At 31.6% G+C, this 10,217-nt stretch overlaps 2 protein-coding genes across 7 annotated transcripts; both read left to right on the forward strand.

The window, feature by feature from the left end:
- The first annotated feature begins 927 nt into the window (after positions 1-927).
- Positions 928-6,314, forward strand: LOC145088872 (calmodulin-binding transcription activator 5-like). 6 transcript variants are annotated; one of them, XM_079027328.1, is made up of 14 exons: positions 928-981; positions 1,117-1,216; positions 1,301-1,416; positions 1,942-2,067; positions 2,212-2,327; positions 2,466-2,554; positions 2,656-2,701; positions 2,779-2,887; positions 3,006-3,116; positions 3,268-3,578; positions 3,666-4,375; positions 4,977-5,541; positions 5,700-6,002; positions 6,077-6,314. In XM_079027328.1, the coding sequence occupies exons 3-14, from the start codon at positions 1,356-1,358 to the stop codon at positions 6,122-6,124; spliced, it is 2,595 nt and encodes an 864-aa protein (XP_078883454.1). In that variant the 5' UTR covers positions 928-981; positions 1,117-1,216; positions 1,301-1,355; the 3' UTR covers positions 6,125-6,314. The 6 variants fall into 6 exon arrangements, with proteins under 6 accessions (XP_078883454.1, XP_078883442.1, XP_078883460.1 ...); XM_079027334.1 differs by having other exon boundaries at positions 933-981; positions 1,117-1,209; XM_079027316.1 differs by having other exon boundaries at positions 931-981; positions 1,117-1,416.
- A 1,924-nt stretch (positions 6,315-8,238) lies between these two features.
- On the forward strand, positions 8,239-9,241 carry LOC145088897 (large ribosomal subunit protein eL29z). Its single transcript, XM_079027346.1, has 3 exons — positions 8,239-8,377; positions 8,502-8,615; positions 9,001-9,241. The coding sequence occupies exons 2-3, from the start codon at positions 8,514-8,516 to the stop codon at positions 9,079-9,081; spliced, it is 183 nt and encodes a 60-aa protein (XP_078883472.1). The 5' UTR covers positions 8,239-8,377; positions 8,502-8,513; the 3' UTR covers positions 9,082-9,241.
- Positions 9,242-10,217: the final 976 nt, after the last annotated feature.

Here is a 10,217-nt window from a genome sequence, read left to right on the forward strand (position 1 = left end):
TTCTATAGTTCATTTTATATATTATCTCTTAACTTTTAGCAAACCAAATAGTATTGTAATAATTTTGAAAAGACATAAGTGGATTTTCCTTGAATTTAATTAAATTATGTTTGTTAGAGATCTTGATATTATTTATGGCTTATAATTTTAAGAATTTATAAACAAAAATAACAATCTAGAATATTAAGACCGATTAAAGCAAGATATGGACTAAGATCTTAGGATCTCCACTAGAAACCTAAATTTTATCCAAGACTAATCATACATTATTAATCTTTAATTACCCTATACTTAAATCTTTATTTTTTAAACCTTTAAAATACCATTATTTTTGTTAAAAAAAACCCAATGTTAATAAAATGTCTTTCAAGTTTGAAATCAAACCATAAAATTTATTCATTCACAACTTCATCAATAAGGTTTATAAAACATCACAACTCGAAATCAAACATTAAGATCATAATAAGGTTTGTAGAACATCAAAACTTTATTAATTCATACATTGAATTAAACCAATCGTAATGATATACACATGATCTTGTGTCTTTAACGATACAAGGTCACACTCATCTTTTTGCTTTTTCCGTTTAAAACGTTTTTTCTTTCTAATTCTTGGAGTTTGCATGATTGCATCTATACAAATCATAATGCTATTTATAAAATTAAAGTTGATTCAACAATCGATTTCTTAATCAACATTAATTTGAATAAATACAACATAAGCAGCAGACCTTACGAACAAATTTAAAGGATTGTTCATGTAATCATGTTGATACAAACTTATAAAACATATAACAATCATAAATTTATATTGTAACAACCTTGAATTGATATAATTATGAACTTATACATTTTTAATAACTTTTGCATACAACCTATACTTTAATAGTACAACTACACATCAACATTAAAAGTACAACTACACATCAACCCTGTACCAAATTACCGACAATTCCAAAGGAACACTTTCTTTTTTCTACGGTGAGAAAACAGAGTGTTGACTGCTCAACCGAGTCTTCACTATTTCAATTGTTGATTTGATTAAGTTTATATCCTTCCTCTATATATACGCTAGATAATCGATTTGGGTTATTCTCTTCTATTGCGTTTCTGTAGGTTTTTACTAATAATTTGATTCTGCTCCTGATTTGTGGAATTGTGGCTACTGAAAGTCAATCCTAGTGATTCGTTTGGGGTAGTTGATATACGGTATTAGGTATTTTGGTAGAATTTTGAATTGAATATTATATTGTTGATCCGGACTTCAATCAATCTTACTGAACTTGGCTACTTTTTGAAGCTTCGTTGTATATTCCTTGGATTTAACTAAAAAAACTAGAGGTTCCTTCTCCGATATGGAACCTGCGGTGTCCGGACTCGTTGGTTCAGAGATTCATGGCTTCAAAACCATGGAAGGTGTGTGTTTGATTCTGACCTTTTCTAGTTTATGCGTATATCGTTTTCGTTTCTATACTGGATTACATTTTTGACTCTGGTGGTGTTTGGATGTGCGTTTTGTAAGCGAATATGTGATCTTGTAATTGACTGTAATCAAATGCTGATGGTATGTAAATGTGGTTCTGCTCTTGAAGCTGTAATAATCGTTTTTTCATGGTATTGACCGATCAAACAGATTCTGATTGCTAATTAACTAATTTTACTCTACTCTTTGATGATCAATTTTGTTGTAAGCTATAATCAAACATATTATTTGAGCCCTAATAATACGATAATCATAAGCAGAAGTAGGTTGATAAGTTATCCAAACTCCAGAAATCGAGGTAACAATAATCAGAGCACTTTCAAAACGCACATCCAAACACGCCCTTTCTGTTGCTAAAATTGTTGTTTATGCTTACGTTTTAACTGAAATTGAGGAAAATTGTTATCTAAGTTCATTTTTTACTTCCTACTGAGTCTGATTCTTAACTCCATTAACAGATTTGGATGTGCCCAACATGATGGAGGAAGCAAAGACAAGATGGCTTCGTCCAAATGAGATTCATGCAGTACTTTATAACCACAAGCATTTCAGCATCAGTGTGAAACCGGTTAATTTGCCTTCAAGTAATTATAAAAAGCTCATGATGCCTTCTCTAATATCACTTTTTACTACTATTCTTATTATCTTATTTGTAATCGTTATTATTGTAATTTTGTTTGAGTTTTATAGCTTGGAAGATAAATCTTTTTTCCTTTGCAATCTAATAGGTGGCACTATCGTCCTATTTGACCGGAAGATGCTCAGAAATTTCCGGAAAGATGGGCATAACTGGAAAAAGAAAAAAGATGGAAAAACTGTAAAAGAAGCTCATGAACACTTGAAGGTGAGTTTTAGTTTTTGTACATGATTTTACCTTTTCATTTTGTGTGGAATAGTCAATAGAGCATAAGTTTCTTGCATATATTGTTCTTTCTTTATAAACTTTGTGATTATATACAAGCTCTCATTGCTGTTAATACAGGTTGGAAACAATGAAAGAATTCATGTCTATTATGCACATGGCGAAGACCGGTCAACCTTTGTTCGTAGATGTTACTGGCTTCTTGATAAGTATGCAACAATCCAAGATTTCATGGATATATAAAATACATATCTTCAATATGTTCCTTCTCTATATATATTGATCATTGTTTAATTTCATTATGTTACAGGAATCTGGAACATATTGTACTTGTTCATTATCGTGACACTCAAGAGGTTTGTTCATATAAAAAGTTTATTAATGAAAAATAGTCAAACATATCTGTTGAAAATTGCCTGAACATATGATGCAGTTGCAAGGGTCTCCAGGGTTGACTGTTGACTCCAATTCTAGCTCGGACCCACCTACTTCATCAAATCTTTCAGAAGAAATTGATGGGGTTGATCAGGTGTACTTTACTGGTGTGTAAGTTTATTAATGAACATCAAAAAAACTTTGATTAATAGTCAAACACTTCTCTTGAACAATGAAAGAGTAAATGTTTTAAAAGTATTTTTCTCTTTTTTTGGGATTCAACAGAGCCTAATGAGACAGCAATAAATCATGAGATGAGAATTCATGAAATTAACACACTAGAATGGGATGAGCTTGTGATTCCAACTTCTGATAAGCTGAGTGGATCTGAAGGAGGTAATGAATTTGGTTTATGTGTTGTTTCTATCTGATTTAATGGAAAAAAAAATAAAAAAATCCCTTTAGTTGTATTAGACATGAAAGGTTGTTGATGATAAAGGACTATGTTTATATAATTATTTACATGTGTGGATCTATTAATTTGTAGGAAATGTTGCACAATTTGATCAAAGTAACCAATATATATCAAATGGATCATTTGACAATGTAAGTAGACAAAATGCTCAAATTGCAAATTTAGGCATTGATGTCTTAAACACAATGCATAAAGATGGATTACCAACACAAGAAAGTTTTGGAAGATGGATGAATTACATCATCACAGATTCTCCTGGATCAATAGATGATCCACTTCAACATCCATTCACACCTTTCAATGGTGATCACAATTCCACTGATAAAATTTTCAACATAACCGATGTCTCCCCTTCATGGGCTCTAACAAATGAAGAAACAAAGGTACTTTTCTCTTAAACTTTCTAAATAATTAAATGTCAAAGTAAAGGAAATAGCATAATGTATTATATTTGTGTTTCTTTTCTGCAGATTTTAGTGGTTGGAGAGTTTAACAAAAAGTATATCCACCTAATGAACTCGAATATATTTTGTGTATGTGGGGATGCTTTTGTTCAATTAGAATTTGTTCAATCCGGAGTTTTTCGGTGTATGATTCCTCCACAAAACCCCGGAATCGTGAATCTATTCCTGAGTTCTGATTGCCACAACCCCATCAGTCAGGTGATGGAATTCGAATTCCGTCCTCCTCCTCCTCCTCCTCCCGCCACTAATCTACCGACACCTGTCAACGAGAAGCCAGACTGGCAAGAACTCGAAATCAATATGAGACTAGCTCATTTACTTTTCTCCACATCCAAGAGTCTAGAAATCTTATCAAGTAAAATACCACAAAAGACTTTGAAGGATGCGATAATATTCGCACAAAAAACACGTCATATTGTGAATAGTTGGGATTTTTTGGTGAAGTCGATTATGGAAAAAAGAGTACCTTTTGAACGAGCGAGAAATAGCTTAATGGAGCTCACATTGCAAAATAGATTACTTGAGTGGCTTTTGGAAAGAGTGTTGGAAGGTGGGAAGCTTCCTGTTCGTGATGATGAAGGTCAAGGTGTTATTCATTTGTGTGCAATTTTGGATTATAATTGGGCGATTTACCCGTATTCATGGTCTGGGTTGTCCTTAGATTTTCGTGATAAATTTGGATGGACTGCTCTTCATTGGGCTGCACACCATGGGAGGTATGGTTCTTGTGTGTTATTCTATTCATATAAGGGTTTAACGTGAGAAATAGCAATGTACTTTGAAAAATCTACCCTGTTACAATGCTATAATTGGGTTGATTTTTCAAAGTAAAATGTTCTAATAAGAAAAAAGTTAAAGTAGAATGTTGTGATTGGGTAGAGCTTTCAAAGTATAATGTCATAATAAGAAAAAAAAAATCAAAATTACAATGCTACGATTTGATACATTTTTCAAAGTATTATTTCATAATTAGAACAAATTGAAAGTACAATGCTATAATTGAGTACATTTCTTAAAGTGTAATTTCCTTAAAAAAAAAGTAGAATGCTATAATTGGATAGATTCTTCAAAGTTATAATGTTTTAATAAGAAAAAAGTGAAAGCACAATGCTATAATTGGAAGTGCAATGCTATATGTGGGTAGATTTCTCAAAGTACAATGCCTAAAAAACCGAAATTTCAATGCTTTAATTGAAAAAAATGAAAGTAAGATGATATAGAAGTATAGCAGACAAATAAATGAAAGTATGTTACTATTTGTTGAATTTATCCCTTTCATTCGTAAAATTTTCAAAACTTTTTTTTAATAATGTTTAGGCAAAGGATGGTGGCATCTCTTCTCTCGGTAGGGGCAAACCCTAATTTAGTAACCGACCCAACTTCAGAAAACCCAAGTGGATGCACACCTGCTGACCTGGCATCCAAAAATGGGTACGAAGGATTAGCTGCATATCTAGCCGAAAAGGCACTCGTGGCACATTTTGAAGCCATGACATTAGCCGGAAACGTTAGCGGCTCACTACAAAGCACATTCCCAACTAACGAACCCGTTGTCCCAGACACGTCATCAATCCTTGTCAGCGAAGAGGAGCAGTATCTAAAAGACACCCTGGCGGCCTACCGAACAGCCGCCGATGCTGCCGCCCGTATACAGGCGGCGTTTAGGGAGCAGTCGTTTAAACTCAAGACAAAAGAAGTGGAAGTTTCCAATCCGGAAGACGAAGCTCGGTGTATTATAGCTGCCATGAGGATCCAGCACGCCTTCCGGAACCATGAATCGAAAAAACAAATGGCGGCTGCTGTACGGATACAGTATAGGTTCCGTACTTGGAAGATAAGAAAAGATTTCTTAAATAAACGTCGTCAAGCCATAAGAATTCAAGTAAGTTTGACAAGTTATTGTAAGTGACAGAGTGACTTTGCTGACACGATCTACTGAGATTGAAATTCAGTCCTGTGTCGCTCAGATTCGTTTTTTTATCATGAGATTGGGGGAGTGTTGTTGTTTTTGGTGACTAATCTTGTGTGTGTTGAATTTAGGCAATTTTTCGGGGTCATCAAGTGAGAAGGCAGTATACGAAGATAGTGTGGTCGGTTGGAGTGCTTGAGAAAGCGATATTGCGTTGGCGATTGAAGCGAAAAGGGTTTCGGGGTCTTCAAGTGGATGCTGATAAAGATGAGAAGCAAGAGAATGTTGATGGGGAAGAAGGATTTTTCCATGCGAGCAGGAAGCAAGCTGAAGAGCGTGTTGAGAGATCGGTTGTTAGGGTGCAAGCCATGTTCAGATCAAAACTAGCTCAAGAAGAATACAGAAAAATGAAGCTACAACACATCCAAGCATCCGTATGTGTATTCTAGTGCTTAAATGCAATAAATAACATACTTTCATTTATTTGACTTTTTTTTTTTTTTTGCAGATCGAGTATAATGAGAGCTTTGACCCTCCAACTGACATGGAGAAATAGAAGACGTTGGTATTTATGTTTTGACTGTTGTAAATGCATAAAGTATGAGGCAAGTTGTGTCTGCTCGTCTGTCTGTATTTTTATGAGAAAGAGGGCACGATGGTTTTGAGTAAATTGTTTGTGTTAAAGTTTATAGAATGATTTGATGTGATATAGAAAAAATGGGAATGGAAACGAGGAGTTGATGCTATTATTGTTTAGTAAAGTAATAATAAGGTGAATGAATGTTTGATGTAAACAAATAAAGTTATATGCTTTGACAAACATATAAAAAGGTGAATGAATGTTTGATGTAAACAAATAAAGTTATATGCTTTGACAAACATATAATTTCGCTCGTCATTAACCTATAGTAATAAATGGGCAAAATACAAGACATAAAATGTAGTTTTTAATTTTTTAATTTTTAATTTTTTTTTTGTTATGACAACATTGTACTTCCAAATCATTCTTTGTTATATATGGGAATGGGTGATCTGTCACTCGCAATAATGAGTCATCCCATTATTTTTTTTAACATTGTAGAAAAACATGTTAATTTGTGTCATGTAATCATAATTCAAAACAAAAGTTTACTCGTTGCTATCCTTTCTAATAAATGAATGTTTGTTTGTTTGTTTTTTGTTTTTTTTTTTTTTTTTGCTACTTGTCATATTCTCATTTAATTTGTTAAATGTCATTTTATGTTTATTTTGAATTAATTTTTTTTATATGTCATTTTATGAGTTTTTCTATTTTATTCAATTCCATATAATATGTTAATGTAATAATTATAATAAATATAGGAATAAAAGGATATTAATTTCATTAAGAAATTTACCTTTTAATTTCAAAATTCTCAAAATTAAGGCTAATTAGCTTCTTTTCTTTAGTTAAATGGTGTTGCCCTTCCTCCTTGAGGTTGAGGGTATAAGTCTCATTAGAGACATAAGTGGAATTAGGAGTAGTTTAGGAGTAGAGTAGATTTGTTGTTCTAAAAAAACATTTTCATCATAATAAATCATTATTTTCTTATTTTCTTATAAATTTAAGGTTTTTAAATATTTTGACCTTTATATTTAACATTTTTTTAAAATTAACGAATATAATAAATTGGTCTCACAACTAATGATAATATTTTAGAAATATCATAATAAGGAAAAACAATTAATAACGAGGAAAAAATAAATACCATGTTGCTATTTATTACCTCTTCCCCCTGATAATTTTGAAAGTATGCATGGTCAAACCATTCAAACCTACATTGGTTTAGTATAACTTGCTAATGAAATTATTGCTTAATAAAAAATGAAGTCGAATTACATTGTATAATTTTCCAAAAACTAATTTAAGAAACAATTCGGAAAAAATGCTATCATATGAATTATGGGTTTTCTTTTGGATGGATAAGATTGATTTGATCCAATTAAGTGAATCTAAATTGATTTCGATTTTCAAAACATGGATCCAAATAGTCCAAACTAAATTCAAATCCGATCTGGTCCAGTCCGATTACAATTCGATTGGATCGATTTTTATAATTCAGTTTTCAAAAACCGAAATATTTTAAAACGATATATAATTATAATATTACTCAACTTTATACAAGAAGTGAAAACAAATTACTTAGTTGTGATTTGAACTTTATAAATAATTACTAAGAAGATATATCATAGTTAAATATTTTATAGATAGAAAACTTTTTAGAGAAAATACATGTTAATGTTTTTTTTATCGGGTGAAACGTTTTGGACCTATTTGAAATAAATAAATTACATAATGAATAACTATATATATATATATATATATATATATATGTTTGTTCAATTTTTTAAGACTATTCGATTCTTATTTTATAAATCAAAACTAATCCAAAATAATAATTTGGTTTTGTTGAAAACTAATTTAAAAATTCAAATATCCAACCCAAATTATCCAATTGAACAATTTGGTTTTATCTAAATAATAAAACCCTCTTATTCAACAAATATGTTACACAGTATATATATATATATATATATATATATATATATATATATATATATATATATATATATATATATATATATATATATATATATATATTTCAACTTTGATGTATTTGAGAACATGGTCACAAATTCAACAAATATTGGGCCGAGCCCTATCTATGAGGCCCATTTCGTAAGAGCCGCAAATTAGGGTTTTTAAAAAGAGACGGCGATCCCAAATCCTCGTTTCAGTCGATCGTGAAAAACTGAAAACCCTAATCTCTCAGGAGCTGCAACGTAACAGGTTTTTCTCTCAACCTTTTCCAAATTTACTAGCTTATTTCCAGCTTTCGGGGATCTGTATGTAAGCGGACTCCGTATTTTCCTAGTTATTTGTGTGTTGATTTGTTAATTCTTGGTGTAAACAGTGTGCCAGAGAGATGGCCAAGTCGAAGAATCACACCGCGCATAACCAGTCGGCCAAGGCTCACAGGAACGGTATCAAGAAGCCAAGGAAGCACAGACACACTTCCACCAAAGGAGTAAGATTTTTAAGCTTTTCCCTTTGATTTTTGAGCTTGAATGAGTGGTCGATTGTTCTTCGTTAATAGGTCATGTAGATTTTTAAAAATGCGATGTGATGCTTGATGGATTACAATGTACGCTTTTAGCAAAATCGAAATTTGTCGTAGTATTTTATACACAAAAGAAGTTTTTGAAAATTATGAATCAAATCATGTACACTTTAATTCTGGAATTGGGATTTGATTGTTTATGGTTTTTGTTGTGATATGGATACGGGTGAATTTCATCATGTTTTAGTGAATTGGATGAAAACCTAAAAAAAAATGTTTTTTTGTTTTCTATTTGGAGAGTGAAGTAATGGTGTTTGATGATTATTTTGTTGAAACTATGTGTGTGATGCAGATGGATCCCAAGTTCTTGAGGAACCAGAGGTATGCAAGGAAGCACAACAAGCAGAGTGGTGAATCTGCTACTGAAGAATAGATGTTCTAGGGTTTTTGATTTATGATCTCTTTCTGTTTTGAATTTTGTTATCAATTAGAACTGCAATATCTCATGTGATTGTTGAATCTAGTTTACATTCTATGTTATGGTTGTCATTGTGTTTTGAGTATTCTATCAATGAAATCATTTCTTGAGTCCATTGATTTCAAAGTTCCATTACAAAAACATATCTTGTATGTGAGTACTTTTAGAGGATGATTGTTTTCAAATAGGGGCATCATCTAAAATTGAGATTCATCACATTTAACTACTCTGATTAAGTGTTAATGTATCACATTGTTCATAGGAGTAATTTAAGTTGATGTTTTTTGCAAGTCTTTTGTTATGTTATGATTAAGGATGTTTTTAGAAAGTTTTTTGTTATAATCAAGTAATTTCTTGGAAAATCTTGTTATCATTAGTAATGATACAAAAATGGATTCTCACCTTTTTTGTGTAATTTAGCTTAACTCAACAACCCAAATATGAAGTGTGTCTATTGTTGGAATCCCAATAATTTCATTTTAACCATTTTTATTGAAAAAGTATATAAAAATGAAAAGCTACAAAATTTACTAGGTCCAAGCTTATTTATTGATTTTTCAAAGGTAAATATCATCATCATATTTGTTTTAAAAGGTCATTTATTTATTTTTTGTTTTTGCACATCAAGGGAATGAAGTTGAATGTGAACGATTGAAATGGTCATTTAGCCCTTCATAAGGTTTCAATGCTAAGTCCAACAAAAAATCGTGACGTGGATGTCTAGTCGCTATTATTTGGTTTTTCTTAATTATTTTTAGTTGTTATTATTTATATATCATTGTTATGATAATAATATAAATTAAAACAAATTATAAAGAAAGGAAAACGTAAACCTAATCAATAATCATAGGCAACTCATCTCCATCCACAACCAACTACCATCAGTATCTACTTCGCTTCTCTCAAGTAAAAGAAATCATCCTAACATCTTGCATCATCTCATCTCATCCCTATTGACCACACCAAAACACCATCTTCGGTCACTGAAATTAAAAGATCCCAACTCCCTCTGCCCTCTAATTCCAATCCGCCTTTCAACTTACCGGACCTCTATTATGTTCTTGCCACCATTAACGCCTACAAGATCCTTA

The sequence above is a fragment of the Lactuca serriola genome, chromosome 1 (genome assembly GCF_051521515.1).
Source record: "Lactuca serriola cultivar US96UC23 chromosome 1, Lser_US96UC23_V15, whole genome shotgun sequence".
Classification (NCBI taxonomy): domain Eukaryota; kingdom Viridiplantae; phylum Streptophyta; class Magnoliopsida; order Asterales; family Asteraceae; genus Lactuca; species Lactuca serriola.

Excerpts from the sequence above, each read along its gene's own strand:
- LOC145088872 (XM_079027328.1), top strand. The coding sequence starts at position 1,356 with ATGGAACCTGCGGTGTCCGGACTCGTTGGTTCAGAGATTCATGGCTTC. Across the intron at positions 2,068-2,211 it reads ACCGGTTAATTTGCCTTCAA|GTGGCACTATCGTCCTATTT; the intron begins GTAATTATAAAA and ends GCAATCTAATAG. Across the intron at positions 6,003-6,076 it reads TACAACACATCCAAGCATCC|ATCGAGTATAATGAGAGCTT; the intron begins GTATGTGTATTC and ends TTTTTTTTGCAG.
- LOC145088897 (XM_079027346.1), top strand. The coding sequence starts at position 8,514 with ATGGCCAAGTCGAAGAATCACACCGCGCATAACCAGTCGGCCAAGGCT. Across the intron at positions 8,616-9,000 it reads GACACACTTCCACCAAAGGA|ATGGATCCCAAGTTCTTGAG; the intron begins GTAAGATTTTTA and ends TGTGTGATGCAG.